Raw genomic sequence first — 16550 nt, 5'->3', positions numbered from 1 at the left:
GCAAACTTGACAAGTACACTCTGCTGCCTCATCCAGGTTCCTGGTGAAAATGTTGAACAGGACAGGTCCCAGGATAGAGCACCTGCTGAACGCCACTTGTTACTGTCCTGCAGGTAGAGCACAGTCCATTAACCTTGAGCAGCTTGATTCAATTGGCCCTCCTCTGATTGCAAAGACCTCCAGAGGTTCCTTCCACCCTAAAGTAGTCTGTGGTTCTTCACAGATACAACAAAACCCATGATGTAACCATCCAGCTTTCTTCACATCATTTCTAAACTTCAGGTAGAATAGAAATCAGTATATCCCCAACAAAGCCTCACTGGAGTCTTAGGACAACGCAAACTGCAGTAATGCCCCAATGTGCTTCTACACCACCAGTACTTTAATTAGGATTCTGCTGACTGCATTGTCTCTATGAAAGCACATTCAGTTATTCCCTTCAGTTATATTTAAGCCACCTACCCTGGAGATACCTCACCTGACTGGAAAGCTTCTGAGGCACAAACCTGTATTTGAATCAGGGGCACAGGGACTTGTTCTACCTCTTTTGGGACACATTAAGTCTAGGGAATTTGTTACACTCTGTCACAGATAGCCCAGCTCTAAAGGTTTTTCCCCTCTTCACCTGGAAAACACATGAAGCTTACACTTTTCTTTCCGGTGTTACAGACACAGCCTGTTCTGGCATACAGCCTTTGATTATCAAACAGCTGTGATTCTTTTTTTTTTTTAAATACATTTGAGAGAGGCAGTGTGAGGAGACACTTGCAGATGCACTTACCCCAGACTTTATGCTCCAGAATGTTCACATCTTCCACACTAGCCAAGTCTGAGTGACTGAAGGAAAAACTTGCTAGTGCAGTTTTAACCTTAGCATGCCCTAAAGGCAGACTAAAAACAAAAGCCATTTTCTTCAGGAAATCAAATTGGTTCTGTTTCCTTCTAGATACACTTTCCTCTTTCATCGCAGCAAGGTGAAACCAAGATGTAACAAATTAGTGCAGACTTTTATTGAATTTTATTCACAGCATATATACAATGAAGTTATATCCTTCATAAATAATACAAAAGTCTTTATCCATTATCCAATGCCAGGTCAAAAGCCTAAAGTCAAAACATTGCAGGAGACTGACAAAGTGCAAAGTGCAAAACAGCAGAGGGCACACAGGTCAGACAATATATTTGAAGCTGTAAGTGTTATCACAGGACAGCCTCTTGCCTTTGCAGCGGCCACAAAGTTCTTGGCGATGAGGTCGCTTGAGATCAATGTGTCTCTTCTTCTGAGGGCAGGAACAACGAGTCTTTGAACAGGTCTGAAGAAACAAGACATTTCATTAGTAGTAGATGAAAGGTGCTCACTTCATGTTAGACTGACATTTAGTTTTTCCTTAATCATAGCAACACATTTGGGCTGATACACTTAAAAGAGCTCTTGTGGTAAAGACCCTGTGGAGTTAAGCTGCAAGAGCCTTCTCGCCTAGAAGCACAAACAAAACCCTACCCTGTGTGTAGCTAGGTGTAACACTGTATGAACACAAAACCTTTCATGTAAGCCATCTGCAGGAAGAGGAGTCCTATCCCTTTACACCCTTCCCAAATAACATTTCTTAATACTTTCATTGAAGCAAGTTCTCTTCCAGATAAAGTCAGTATCTCATTCAGCAACTGTAAACTATTAGAGGGTGTGACAAACTCTGGCAGTCTTACTAGGATACAGAAATCTGAGACTTACCTGGCACTGGATCGCTTCCACTCGATAAGGATTGAAGGCCTTTTGGCATTTGCGACAGTGCTGCTTGAAGTACACCTGAAAAAAAGCAAGTTCTGGGTTACTATAGAGACTTACTCAGGGCGTTCAGTACAGGTACCTAAATTCGTGCCAAAACATCTGATTTGTCACAGATTTGGTGCCATTCTTACAAAGTCTCCGGAGCAAGAAACGATTTGTTAACTACCTTGTTGCTTCCAGAAATGCACCACACGTAAGCACTCTCCCATCTGGTCTTGCAGTCTTTACAGTGGAAATAGCCGTACTTCTGCTCCAGAAACTGCGGAGAGAAAGTTCACTGAGCAGCCCCCAGCACCGCAGGAAGGCCCGGCCCAGCTCCCTCCTGTAACACCACCTGCTTTCACGGGCAGGAGGCTCCACCGCTGCAAGGGCGGCCAGGGCGGGGACCACCGTGCCTTCTGCCGCTCAAGAGCGGGTTTCTCTCCAACCCGTTTCACGGCTCGCCCCCCCACGCGCCCCTCTTTGCCCAGAGCGGGCTGCGGCAGGTCGCGGCCTCCCCTCAGGCCCCGCTGTCCCCGCGCCGCGCACCTGGAAGGCGGCCCGCTGTCCGGGGGCTGCCGCCGCCGCCTCCTCCCGGGGCGCCTCCGCCGCCTCCTCGCTCGGCAAAGCGGCCTCCGCCTGGCCCTCCCGCTGCTCTCCGCTCCCTTCCTCCGCCGCCTTCTGCTCCTCGGGCTTCGTTTCAGAGCCATCTTCCTTCTCCTGGGGTCCAGCGGCCTCGGGCAGCGTGAAGAGGCGACGGTCCGGCACGGGCGAGTAGAGGGCAAGGCGCCCTTGGGCGCGGAGGGCCGCGGGGACGGCGGGGCGGCCGGCGGGCAGCGTGCGCAGCCCCAGCGAGCACTGCACGGCGGCGTCGGCCCGCAGGTTCACCTGCACGCCCGCCTCCTTGGTGTTGGCCCAGCGCGGCCGCGGCATCAGCCCGGGGCTCACCTGCGAGAGCAGGGCCTGGAGCTGGGCCCGTCGGTAGCCGTCCAGGTAGTCGGAGGGCACGGGGGTGAGGGGACCCCCGAGGAAGGGGCTGATGCCGCTGCTCTTGCTCTGCTTCCAGCTGGGCTGCTTCACCACCGGGTCCCCGCCGCGGCTCGGCGTGAGGCTGCCCCTGAAGCTCTGGTAGGTGCTGAAGGGGGGATAGACAAAGCCCTCCATGGTCATAGCCACAGAAGAGTCCGTGCCGGTTGCCTCCCTGCCCTGCCTTTATCTCACCTGGACAGCTGCTGCTAATTGTTGCTAATTGATGGGGAAATTGGCCGCAGCTGGTGGGGCTGGCTGGGGAGGATTGGTGGCGAAGGGAGGGCTGCACGCCTGCCCTCGCCTCCTCCGCTCCCATAGCTTTTTCCCGGTGGCTGAGCGGGAGCGGGAGCAGGAGCCGACGTGTTTCCGAGCGTGCCGCGCGGGAAGCCTGGGCATGCAGAGCACGAAGCCTGAACACGGAGACCATGAAGCCTCTGTTCCAGCCATCACACACAGGATTTCCCTTCCTCACCTCGTCCAGACCTTTGCAGAAGGTCAAGGCCTGCAGCGAGCTGGCCAGCAGCTGTGCCGCTCGCCCTGCTCGTGGAGGCTTTCGCCCGTGGTTTCAGGTAGGAAGCGCAGCCACAGGGCTAGAAGCTGCAACAACAAATTCAGGGCTGAACAGGCTCTCAGTTGTTTGCGTAGCTGTAAATCGGTGAAGAGCTTGGCAGAGCTGCGTAAGCCCCGAGAAGCAATCCGCGCTTGAAAAGCGGCACATCTCTGCAAGACCCTGTAAAGATGAATAGATGTAATTCAGCCGTAGCTGGGACAACCACGGCTTTCATAGTGAGGGGGAGCCTGCTCGCTCACAAGTCCTCCTGTTCATGGTCTTAAAAGAAGGAAAAGGGGGGGGGGGGAAATAACAAAGCCCAAAACTGGGTACCTCACGGACAGCTGAGCAAAGAATGCGGGCAGTTACATCTCTGAAAAGAAGTCTTTATCGGTATTAAAAGGTCTGAGCATCCCCCATCGCTCCATTACTTGGGGACTGTCTACTTGCAGCTTTTCTATCAACTGGATTGGTTTAGGAAAAGATGGGATATACTTCAGTTTGTACAACGCTCCAGAGGGAAAACAGTTATGCCGGGAAAAGTGGCTTAATACCTGTATAATGAAATAAATTTTAGAATACAAGCACTTACATATTAGACTAATAGTCCTTCTTCCATAATTACATCACTTTAGTTCAATTCTAAGGTAATATAGTTAAAATCATATAATTAAATCACCCAAACTGTGTATGTGAGTCCTTAGAGACTGCAGAATCCCCAAATCCCTGGACCTGCTGCGATGTGAAATAGTTTCTTTGCATGACTCCTCACCACCTTTATAAAAGCATTGCATTATGAAATTCAATGGGCCAACAAGATAAGGACTAGAGAAGGACTGACAGGGATGATGTCTTTAAACGTTCACAGCATATTTGAGAAAGATCCTTTCAAGTGTCTGAAATAAATCTGTAAGAAACAACATTTTTATGGAACAAAAAAGGGTTGAGATTCAGGAAACACACATTCATCGTAGTTAAAAGCACGATGGCTCAAGGCTCCGTGTTATGCTTGGGTTTTCAAAGCACTGTCTGTACCAACTGAAAGCAAAAACAGGGTATCGAGATGACCAGGTTAAAACTTAGGACTGCAGTGTGGCTGCAAAAAGAGTAAGTTGTTAGGGTGCATTGAGAGGTGGGTGGCGATGAAACTGGAAACTACGTGCCATCATTCAAAACAACGTTTTGGCTTTCTCTAAAATGCTTTGGGAAGAACCAGCGCTGGCAGCGGCCCAGAACACTGCAGGATTGGAAGTTAAAGAAGTTTGTTGGAAGGAGGTGGGACATGGAAAAATTATTGTATGAAGAGGCACCGAAGAAGGTGACAGATAAGTAAGTAGGTGGTGTGATAAAACTGTAAAGTAAGGACTGGTATGGAGAGGTAGGAAGACACCCCTTTGTAACACAAAAGCAGATGAACATCTGGCTAAAATGAAGGATGGCTAACTCAAAATCGGTGATAGGAAGAATTTTCCTCCCAGCTTGAAGTTATTTTATGGACTCATTGCTGAGGCTAAGAATTTTGTATCAAGAGTCAAAACAGGAACGAACATGCATTGAGGACAATAATATCCTCTTTATCCACCCAACCTGAAGTTATTTTACAGACTCGTTGCTGAGGCCAAGAATTTATCAAAACGGGAGTAGACATGTACATAGTATTAGTAATATTCTCTTTATTATAAACACCAACAATGATAATAATGTCATGTGTCAAGGCCTACAAAACCACCTAAAAAGATGAGGTTCAGACCCCCGCAGGCAACGGCACTGCATCACCGTACTGCTGCTCGCTGTCAGACTTCTGGAGCCTTTTTCTGGGACGCCGGCGCTAACCGCTACGAAAACAGCAAGGCGGAATATGTCACCCTCGGGTGCGATACTTCCATTTCTCATGTGCGTGGGGACGCGTGAACAAAAGCAGCTGGCGGTCACCCGGCGCAGGACGCTCCCTTTTGCGAGAAAGCAGCCGGGGAGGGAAACCGTTTGCGAAACACACCGCGCTCCCTCCGCCGGCGGCTCTCTCCGTCGCCCCGGCCCGGCCCGGCCCCGGGGAAGGAGGGCTGGGCGGCACGGAGCGGGGCTCCGCTCCCCGAGGCGGGTCGGCGGCCGCCCTCACGCCGCCCCCTTCCCCTCACGTAGGTAGGCCGAGGACGGCGGGAAGGGCGGGCGCTCTCAGTGCGCAGGCGCCTTGGGGGGGGGGGGGGGGGGGAGCTGTTGGCGCCAAGCTTCGAACGGGGCGGCAGGGCCGCCGCCTCAGCGGGGGAGGCCGGTCCGCCTCGCGTGTGAGGCGATGCTGCGGCCGCCGTGCCGCCCGAGGGAGGTAAACGTCCCGCCTGTGGCTCTGCCCTGCGAGCTGCCCCTTCGCCTGGGGGCGGGGGGGGGGTGGTCGGGGGGCGTCCCCGCTGCCCCTTGAGGATTTAACCCCGCTGGGGGGGGGGGGGGAAGTCGCCTCCCGCTGCCGCCCTTCTCCTCACAGCCTGCGCGGGGGTTTGCGGTTACCGGCCTGCCGGGGTTGGGGTTGGCTGGGGGCTCGCCCCCGTCCTCTGAGGCCCCTCGGGGTGACCCGGCGGCGGCTTCACAGGCAGCGCTCCGTGCGTGGGCGGTTGCCCGGCAGGAGCTCTCCCCAGCGGGGAGCGGCGTGGATAGGTCGCTTCGCCTTTTTAAACGTACTTCTGAGGCAATTTTAAATTTCTTGACTTTCTGTCTTAGGGTAGCTTTTACCCTTGTTTTTTAAACGCCTGTCTTTCCTATCGTTTGTGCATAATAAACGGCCATCGCGTCAGAAACTGATTTTACGGGGGAAACAATAAATGCGTTAGACAGGAAGGTTTCTGTGGCAATCTTACTTATACCTGTTTTTTAATAGAACTGTGAAACTGGTAACGTCTGCTCCCCTTGAAAGCAATTTTAAATCAAATTCTTGGCACTTAAGTTGTAATGGTTGTGAGAGTTTATACGTAATAATGTATATTCTTTCCTAACATACAGTAGTGAGTGTGGATTTTTTATTTGTGTTTAAAATACCTCAGAACGGTGTTCTGACCGTTCCATCTTGATTTTCTCCTGTATTTGCTGAGTATTTTTATTATCTCTGGTATAATTCCTTATGCTGCTCTTGTCTGTTTTTTTCATACCGTCTTCATCATTGCTGTGTTTGAACACACGTATCACAGTCCTAAAGCTCAACGTGTTGGGTTATGACACACCTACCAAGAAATGCAGGAAAGCAGACTTAAGACTTGCAGCCCCATGACATTAGAATAGCGCTGTGTGAAAGTGTTCTCTTATTTCTTCTCAGGTTTTTCAACAACTGTCCCAGTAATGTTATGGATGAGAAAATGGCTTACAAACCTGTGGAAAGACCAACTTTCTTTGAAATATTTAAGGCACGTTGCAGTGAATCAGGTACAGCTTCTCCACAGTAAATAATTTTTAGTAGGGTTGCTTTCTGGACATTGATATTTTATACACATCTGCTTTATGTTCCACAGAAAAGCGTTATGCAACTTGTTAGCTGCTCTTCTTGCCCCAAATGTGTATTTGCTAATATCGACTTGTTTATATATTTCTTTAATTTTTTATTTGTAGCTTTTTTCATAATGTGTGCTCAGTTACTTTTTTGTACCAGTTTTTTAGCTGTGGCCTCCTTGTGTACCCACATGCAGACCAGGTTTAGTCTTTTGCCAAATGCACCTGTAGTAGTGTAATTTATTAAATGTTAAAAGGAACCTGTTTAACTTGCCAGTCTGAGTAAAATAAGAGATAAACTAAAAGCCAGAAGTATACTTTTAATTTTAAACAAAATGGATATTTATCTGCTCTTTGGTTAGTTTTATTAATGGTCTGAGAATTCGGGCAGGCATTCTTTTATACTTTGTGGGTATCAGAGTTCAAAGCTATCTAGAAACAAAATAAACAGAAGTATGACAATGGGAGGAGCAATGGGTTTTGCTGCTAGCATTTAAATGCCTAATGTATTTTCACATCCTGCATGGAGGATCCTTTTTTCCTTTTTTTCTTTTTTCCTTTTCATGCGGTTTTCTGTGTTTTTCTTCATAGACTTAGGGCCTATCAGCCTCAACTGGTTTGAAGAACTCAGTGCAGAAGCACCCCCATATGAGCCTAAATTGTTAGGAGAGCTTGATGGTCCCTTTGGCTGGCTTGATCAAACATCTTTTAAAACTCCAAGGGCAAAACCCTCTACGTACAGTCAGCTGGCATCAACTCCGCTGATTTTTAAAGAACAAAATACAATATTGCCACCTTATTCTTCTCCTGGAAAAGAACTGGATGAGAAAAAAATAGGAGCAAGTGAGTAATTTTTATTTATACTTTTTAAAGTGATACTTAAAGGCTGCTTGTGCCCTCCAGAAGCAAGAGACTTTCTTTTTTTTACCTTTTGTTGTTGTAGCTGATGATTATTAATGTAATAGATAATGCTCCTGCAGAAATTTTATGACTAAAAAAACTTACCTTAGTAGGCTTCTGAAGACCACCTATAAAAATGCAGAATTAATCTTAATAATGAATTCAGCCTTGCAATAAACTGGTAATGTATATGCAAAGTGCCCTGTAGAAAAGATATTGTCATGGTCCTATTACTCTAAATACTGTTAATATAAGGAGCATAAAAGCTTATTAGTGTAACCTCTTGACAGAGTCAGGGTGAACTTTTTTAGCAGTCTGATTTTTGGTTTATGCAAAATCTCTGAAAATCTTTTCAAAAGAGAGAATGGTGCTTATCATGCTGAAATGTGAGGCAATCTATAGGGCACTCCTTAACCTTTCTTAGAAAGATTTAGAAGCACTAGGCTCCGAGTTAGTAAAACTGTAAGTCATGGAAAGAAGTTACACTTTTCCATTTGGAAACAAGGAATTCTACCACTTTTATGAGGTACTTTTCATTACATTATTTCCAAATCTCACATGCATCTTGAAAGTACATGTAACACTGCTCCTTTTTGATGTACCTGCAAGCCATAGTACCTATGCTCCTTGGACAGAGAGAAGAATCTTTTCTATGGAGAATGTATGCAAGATTGTATACAAGAATCTTTTCTGTGGAGGAATATCTAACCCCATTCCTGCAATATCCAATTTGTACATCTACTGTGTCTGTGCCCTCCTAACAATAAGATAAGCTTTTCTAACCAGGTTACAGACAAACACAAAACTCCTTTTATTACCAGAGTTGTTCTTAGATCCTAAAGCAAAGTCTTAAAAGGTGTAGAACTGTGCTACTTTTCAAATATACTTTATAACGTTGCTCCCATAGAATATTGTTACCCTGTCTGTTTTTCTTAAGTTTACTGCTGAACTTCTGCTCAACTTGTTCTCAGCTGAGAACATGTTTCTTCTAAATTTAGCTATTTGGACTTTTACAGTGTTAAGTCCCTAGTGAATTCTTGGTAGCATTTCATAAATTGCCAACAGAGGAGCCTTATGATTATTCTGCTTCAAAATGGTTACTTTTGCTCTGTGTTTGTGTGTGTGGATGTTTGTATACACTCCCTAGGGAAGGGAAGATGACTATTACCAAAGTTTACCTGTGGCTGGCCTGAAGTCCTCTCCTAGCTTTCTTGGTTAGAGCCAACTGGCTTGTGTAGGTTTTATTCTTGTGGAAACAAGAGCGTGAGTGGAAGCTGATGGATTTCACCTTGGTACAGTACTGACATGCAGCTGTGCTGTGCATATGAACTCAGGAACTCAGAAGCAGAGAGAAGTGCAGAAACCTAGGTGTAATTTCTGATATGGAAGTTGTTTGGAAATTTCTGAGTAGGAATTCTTTTGAGTAGTTGCTTGCTCATGGGAGAGGCTCACTGTTCAGAGGATTCTGCTGCTTTGGTGGGCACGCTTTTTCTCTTTCCTGGAGATGCACAGCATATAAATAGCTACTGCTGCCAGTGACAGTGCATCCACTAGCAGTTCCAGAAAGAATTTTTGCTTTATGCTGCTTATTCAAAGCAAGAAGTGTTACGTCTTAAGTAAATTTGAAGGAAAGCTGGTACAAATGCATGTTTGCATGTATTGAGTTTCTCCAAAGAATAACTTCCGCAATGGCAAGAAAGGCACAATACAGTACATTAAAACTGAAATGAAATATGTGACTTGAATAATATCAAGGAAATATACTGACACACATCTATATCAAGTGAATAAAGGGACATAATGAGGTTTTTTTGGTTATGCGCTTGAAATGTGCTTAGCATTGTTTGGATATAGAATTTGAACATGTTCAAAACACTAGAGGAAAAAGTACTGTTGGGTTTTGGTTTTTTTAACTAAAAATCAGATGTTGCATAACTTTTTTTAAAGCTTGTCTTTAAACTTGAAAATCAAAACTGTTACTTGTAGTTTTGCAAAGTTGTATTGATTATTACGTTCTGTGTTGTAGGCAGAGAGAATTTGATAAGCCCAAGTATCACAAGAAGAAAAATAGATCAAGAAAATGAAATACTTGCTTCTCCTCCTGGTGCCTGCCACAACTGCCTCGCTGCTAGGTATGCTAAATATGTCAAGCAAAAAGCAATATTAAAACCACCATATTTGACTGGTAGACTTTTTCAGAGCAGCGAATAATCTTGTATATCTGGTATGTTTATGATACTTGCAGGTTGCTAAGTGAATTGAAAATAAAACACTAGCTAATTTTGAAAATTTCCTTGCTTTCAGGTGTTCTTCCTTTCTGTTTTTCTACTGGTGTATGGCATTTATTGACATTATTTCAGCTTCTCAAATCCTCAACATCCAGTGCAAGAAAGAGTAGTAGTGATGTATCATGTGCTTCTCAAGTAGTAATTTGTAAAGCTATTTACAATATTTACTGAGATTTTTTTTAGTAATAGCCTTGATTTCTACAATTAAATGTATATATTTCAGATAAATCTGCTCAAAGTACCCATGTTGATGTTAGAACAGTTAAACTAATTATTTAGTTAAAATCAGTTAAGCCGATTTCCATAGTTTCATACGGCATATAAAGAAATGTGTGTTTATATTGAAATCTATTATGCTGTTTGTCAGACAAATCATCACTGAAAATTAACATTTCACAAAAGAAGCATTTTACAGTTTGAAATAAACTTATGGTGAGGTTTAAAATACTGACCGATGGTTAGGAGAAATCTACATTTTACTTAGGGAAATAGCCATGATTGCAAAGAAAGAAAATAACGGAGGCCAGAATATGTGTTATGTCTGGAATATTTACTTATTTTCAGAAACTGAAAGGTGAAACTAATATTTCTTTTGTTTTGTTTTGCAGTCCAACTATTTTAAGGAATACTTACAGAACACCTCAGAGAAGTAATATTCCTGGTTTGTGTTTTCACTTTCTGATTTTACAAAATATCTGTGGATATAAATCCTAATGTCTTAGGTATTACTTAATGCCCTTATTACATAATGTTTTTTAGGACCATATGGGAGCTTGTTTTGCACACCAAAACTTTTGGAGGTAAATATTTTATTCCTGCATTCTGTTTTCTTTTTCATGAGTAGCGCATTTAGAATTCTGCATAGAAATAATTATTGCTAAATATATTTCTAGGTCAGAACTCCAAAACGTATTTCTGAAAGTCTGGGAGCAGAAGTGGATCCAGATATGTCCTGGTCAAGTTCTTTAGCCACACCTCCTACACTTGGTGCAACAGTGATAATAGGTATTTCTAAAAATGAACAGTTGCTAAGGGTTAAAAATTTCTGGTTTTGACACTGGAAGTTCACTTAGTGTGAACTGATTTTTTTTTTTTTTTTTTTTTTTTTTTTTATATTAAGAAGGACAACACTCTTACAGTGATGCTTAGTGGGTGACTTGAAATAATGAGCCCTAAAAGGAAGAAATGAAATTAAATGTGTCATTGCTTTTCAAAACTTTTCTTCCTTTGTATAAGGGATTAGGGAATATAAATTTAGAAATAACATAGCAAAGCATAGAAAGAGGATTAGATAATGATTGCTTTGCACTATCACAAAATCAGATACTATTAGGTTAAGTTATGTGAGTATGTTTATGAATTCTAAGGAGGTAGCCTATTGAGTAAACTTTCCAGCAGCAGTGCTGGCTTCAGCATTTTTAACCCCTCTCGCTGTGCCTACCATCATACTGATGCAGTGAGACAGACGGAGATACTGATCCGATTGAAGACCATATTTCCTGGGTTATTTGGGCAGGGCAATTCCTGGACCTCATTTACTGCACAGCTGCACAAACAGCTGTGCCAGCATAACTGTGACTGAGAATGAGTGGCTGATAACTGTTTAAGTGGCACTAGTGCTAAACATCAAGCCCTGACCTAAGGTGTTGCTGTAAGTGGGATTTTGTTAGCATATGATAAGCAAAATGAAATTTGACTTTATGATTTGTTGATGAAAACTTGAGAAAATGGGAAGACGTGGATGTCTGCTTACCTCCTGACACTGCTCTTTTTAATGTTGTTAAACTATCACTGTATAAAGCATGTAGAGCACATTAAGAATGCATGCAAGAATTGGGAATCTTCTCATGCAAGAATTGGTCACAGCACCAAGCCTGCCAAAGTTCAAGGAGCATCCGGATGATGCTCTTAGTCATACCGTTCAGTTTTTGGTAGTCCTGCGAGGAGCAGGGAGTTGGACTCAGTGATGCTTATTGGACCCTTCCAACTTGAGATATTCTACGATTCCTCTATTGGCAGGGAGGGGGTGGTACTATTCACAGGGCTACTGAGTTGTGCCATTTTGGGTGTTCATTGGTTCAGAATGACGTGACCTGAAAAGGAAGGCTGGGGAAAGTAGCCATAACTTAATGTTGTTCTTCTGGGAGATAGGTTGTGGTTTGAGCTCTCCTTCTCATTCCCCCACTTCCTGGATAAGCCTAGTATTTTATGGTAGTGATGCCCACTCTCTGCCATCTGGCACCTGTAAAAGGAAAGAGTGAGTCATTTGGCTGCTCCGTGGAACCTACATGCCATGTCTATGAAATGTGTTATTTCAATATACTGCTCTTTAGGCATCTTAAAAATAGGGTTCACTTTCTCCTATTGTAATGTAGGTGAAAAGATATTACTGCTCCTGTGGGAGGAAATGGAAAAAGCCAAATTCTTGTCAGAGGCTTGAAGATCTCGTCCAGATCCTTTGACAGAAAAAATTAGAGAGTACTGCCATGAATAACTGCTGGAAAGGGGAATGGCAGCGATGGTGGGCTCAGGGCGGTAACCAGTCTACCTACACAGCAGCAACTACAACCCATGATTTAGAGCTTTTTATGCTGTTATGAAACCGTTTTTGTACACTGTCCCTCAGCCTTACCTGTAGGACTTTTTAGTTAAAACTTTTGGTTAGTTTTTGGTAGATTTTTGTTTACAGATTTCAGTTGCATTTAAAATAATCCAAAGAAAACAGTCCCAAAACACAACCATATTTGAACACACTCAGCAAATTGCTTAGGAGCAAATGAATTGACTTGTCTGTCTTTCTTCTAAAGCTAGAGAGAATGATTCTGTTTCTGGAGCAAAGCAACAGGATGAAAGAGCTGAGATAGTAAGTAGTTTTAAGAGCTATGCTGTTCTTTAATTTCAGTTAAGCTATTTAGTTACATGTTTATGTTCCTTGAGCCAAGAATAAAAAATTCTGTCATTTTCTTTCTAAGCCCTCCTATCTGGCTATTTTTAAAAGTTACTGTTCACAAAACTAAACTTGCAAAACCTGGCTGTAGACTGTATTTTCACAAATAACCCCCTTTGAGGAATATTTTTGCTGTGTTCTAAAAAAAAAAAATAAAAAAATTACTTGGGCATAGTGGCAGTGGGAGTCATTCAAAAAGAAATCAAACTTAGGAATTGCAATATGCTACTTATATGAGGATTGGCTTTTTTATTTTTCTTCCTCTTTTGTCAAAGTTTTGGGAGTTATTGTTTGGTTTATATTGTCCAATAACTTCTTGTGCTCAGTCACTATACCAAAAGTTGAAATTGAGTATTAATTTCAGTCCTTTGATATTGTTAGGAAAGGGAGTGTTCCAGCAAAATTGTAATTTTACTCTGTGTATATGAAAGCTGTATGATTATTCAGACTGAAAACTGAGAATGGCACTAAGGATTCAATTATAAATTTACATTTGATTCTTAACTACCTGAAACTTCACAGTTAACAAACTGTTACAAGTTAAAATAAGCAAAATGTCTTTCTCCTTCTTCATACCTCCTTTGTTCCTTTCTGAGAGGCTTGCTTATAGTAAACTGCTGAATCCCTTTGCTGCCCTTAAATTGTTTATAGAATGAACCTGCTTTGCATTGAAAATGGGGGTTATCTGCTTATTTATTTTCAAGTGTACCTGTGAAAATATTACCTTTTATTTTAAGAGATGCAGAATTATTCACATATTGCAGTACATGTTTAGAGTTGCTTGCTTTACTGTAAAAGTGACACTTACTGATATGTAATATCTATAACAGCTTATGTCTTTGGTTTACAGGTTTTGCACAACTTTTTTTCCAGCCATGATAAATGTCCTGGGACGAGTTATACAAGCATGCTGTCCATACCAGAGACAGTAAAGCTAAATGCTGAAGATGACATCAAAGATTCTGGTATGTGTTGATACTTTACTACTGAGAATACTGTGAATCAAGACTGAGGGTACAGTTACATTGTATGTCTTGAGCTGATCCTATGGCTTATTTCCTCTGACCGCTGTCTACTCCCACTTCCTGAATTGATTCGACTTTGTAAAACTAATCTAGCCTTAAAAAAGGGAATCAGTTTCTGCTGAGTTAGTGAATTAAATCAGGTTACCATGCCACTGGATGACAACCAGATTAGTACTGGTGTTAGTGAAGGCATGAGACTGTATGGGACAGCTGAGAGAGAAAATGGTACAGGCTGAAGGGGGAGCAAGACTACTACTTCTGGCTACTGAATAGGTTTAGCTTTATCATGAAGTTTCACCCCGATACTCATTATTCTGTGGTGAGCTTGTTTTTTAATCTTGCTATATCCTTTCTTCATTTGCTTCATCTATTAGTAGTTCAAAACGTGACAAACCCTTTAGGAAAAAGAAATGAATTTTTTTTAAATGTATGCAGAAAATACTCAGCCAAGGGAATAAAATGTTTTCATTCTATGTTCTTAGGTCATGTTAGTGAACAAACGAAAATGTACACTTCAGTGTGAGCTTTTTGAATTTTGTTGAGAAATGATGGCAGAAGGGAAGAATATTAACAGATATTTGTTCAGCATATGTGGGTGTAAAAGGGTGTTGTAGAGATTGACACAGGCTAGACAGGATGATATATCCTTAAGATTGTATGTCTCCGAATTGAATGGACTGCCCTAAAAATATTGTTTGGTCGTACATGTAGGAATTGTGAAAGCATCAGTTTAGAATTTGACGGTGGGGGGGCTGAGAATGCTGGGGTCAGGGACCATTGTTGTTTGCAGAATGATATATACTGCTATTTTTATATTGTACATTCAAACATGCTGAGAACAATGTAGTTGGTAACAAACATATTTGAGTAATCTGTAGTCAGTAAAATACTTTCAGAAATTAAGGACACTTTAATGTCCTGTTCTGTGTTCCAAAATGGTTTATTACATCCCATACCACAGTAGAGAAGGTTAGTTAAAACAACGTCTATGAGTAAAAATAAGAGGAAGAAACCCATTTCTTTTAAAGTACAAAATGACTTTTGCAAAGGTGTCTTCCCCGCCCCCATCTTCCCTTTTTGATAATAGTTAACTTGGCACTTGAAGATGCAATGTGAAAAGGATAGCTCAAACCTCTACGTTTTTATCTTTCAAGTGTTGGTTTTCTCTGGAGTAGTGTTGTATGATCATGAAAGGTGATCAGTTTTATTAGGTATATATTTTGTATGTAAGAAAATGAAAGAGATGATAATACTGCTTTGAATACATGATTTTAAGATTATGAAGAGATTCTTTATATTGTGCAAGTTGTGTCCTTAACAGTGAGACTGAATATATGCACTCAGTCCAAAGTACAAGAACTACCAAATATTTCAAAGATTTTTTTTTTTCTGGATTTTTTTTGAGTTTTAATTATAATAATTGGGGGGAAGAGGAAAACTTTTTAACTGTTCTACATTTAGTGTAACCATGGACTGCAGGATGTGTACTGTCATGTATTAACACTTTGGAATTTCACAAAAGGAGCTAAATTTGCATATAGTTGTTAAGCATACTCGTTTATAACCCAATCATTAATTATCCTAAGGTTCATATGCCTAGTTTAAGTAAGTCTAAGCCTGGTCATTGTAACACTAAGATTTAGGCAGCTGGCCCTTGTAGCAGAACTCACAGCTGTGCTGTAGGTATATAACCTGGATTCAGAGTTATGATTCTTCAAATATATCATAATCACCATATTGACTGGGAAGCTATTTAAATTGAAAAACTAATGGGAAACATGGAATTCTGTAATATTTTAGATATTTTACCCTGGCCTGTTGCCCAAACTTAATATTTAAACTCTTTAATTCCTAAAACAAAATTATGTAATTCAGTCCCTTTATAACCCTGATCAGAGTAAATGGTTCATCTTTAACCACAGTGTCTAGAACTATTCATGATGTCAGAGAAATGGGTTCAATAATCTTTGCTTATAAGGATTGCAACCTGAAATTTGGCAATATGTTCTAACAATCAGTCAATATATGACTACAGAGCAGAAACATCTAATGTTAAACCTCTTTTTTTCCTGTGTATTTTATTATTTACCCATAGGGACAGCCTCTGAGAAAACAAATTAAGTATTGTCTAGTTAGGGAACTTACTGGGAAAACAGGAGAATTCTGTTGTTCAGTCCTTATTTTTGGGGTTGTCATTTCCCTTACCCTCCAGTGAGTTTAGAAGTCAAAATGAACTTCCCTGGTTTTTTTTTTATATTCCCCCACCCCCAGCATCGGGTTATTCAGTATACAACCAGTATCTCTACAATCTTTCAGGTACTCCTGGTTTTCTTTTTTGATTTAAGGTAATGGCTCCTGTTTAAGTAAAAAGAAATACAACTGTGTCTTTTTAGAAAGCTCTGTTGACAAATTATTAGAGGATGAAAGGATGTGGACACAGAAGTTACTCCAGAGGAATGCCCTTCAGTAAGGGAAAAGGACCTGTACACTCAATCTATAGTGTTATTTTCTTCTTTTTGAGATCTTGTTTAGTGATACCTTCTGCCACTCAGGCAAAAAACAGAAAGTAAAGAGA

At 42.0% G+C, this 16550-nt stretch overlaps 2 protein-coding genes across 2 annotated transcripts in view; one reads left to right on the top strand and one right to left on the bottom strand.

Annotated features, from left to right (window-relative positions):
* Positions 1-1169: 1169 nt before the first annotated feature.
* ZAR1L (zygote arrest 1 like) lies at positions 1170-3012 on the bottom strand. The gene is made up of 4 exons (XM_030042940.2): positions 2318-3012; positions 1956-2048; positions 1733-1807; positions 1170-1313 (listed from the first exon to the last, which is right to left on the bottom strand). The coding sequence occupies exons 1-4, from the start codon at positions 2936-2938 to the stop codon at positions 1170-1172; spliced, it is 933 nt and encodes a 310-aa protein (XP_029898800.1). The 5' UTR covers positions 2939-3012.
* Positions 3013-5569: 2557 nt separating this feature from the next.
* The window catches only part of BRCA2 (BRCA2 DNA repair associated), a 42277-nt gene continuing 31296 nt past the window's right edge, over positions 5570-16550 (top strand). Inside the window, 9 exon segments of the mRNA XM_030043016.2 lie at positions 5570-5667; positions 6646-6752; positions 7407-7658; positions 9742-9847; positions 10612-10664; positions 10763-10803; positions 10897-11008; positions 12811-12866; positions 13801-13915. Coding sequence (XP_029898876.1) covers positions 6674-6752; positions 7407-7658; positions 9742-9847; positions 10612-10664; positions 10763-10803; positions 10897-11008; positions 12811-12866; positions 13801-13915 — 814 coding nt within the window. The 5' untranslated portion in view covers positions 5570-5667; positions 6646-6673.

Source organism: Aquila chrysaetos, chromosome 19, assembly GCF_900496995.4.
Source record: "Aquila chrysaetos chrysaetos chromosome 19, bAquChr1.4, whole genome shotgun sequence".
In the NCBI taxonomy this organism is placed as follows: Eukaryota; Metazoa; Chordata; class Aves; order Accipitriformes; family Accipitridae; genus Aquila; species Aquila chrysaetos.
The sequence above is the reverse complement of the archived record's forward strand: the minus strand, read 5'-3'. Positions and strand labels throughout refer to the sequence as shown.

Excerpts from the sequence above, each read along its gene's own strand:
- ZAR1L (XM_030042940.2), bottom strand. The coding sequence starts at position 2,938 with ATGACCATGGAGGGCTTTGTCTATCCCCCCTTCAGCACCTACCAGAGC. Across the intron at positions 2,049-2,317 it reads GACAGCGGGCCGCCTTCCAG|TTTCTGGAGCAGAAGTACGG; the intron begins GTGCGCGGCGCG and ends TTCTCTCCGCAG. Across the intron at positions 1,314-1,732 it reads TGGAAGCGATCCAGTGCCAG|ACCTGTTCAAAGACTCGTTG; the intron begins GTAAGTCTCAGA and ends TTGTTTCTTCAG.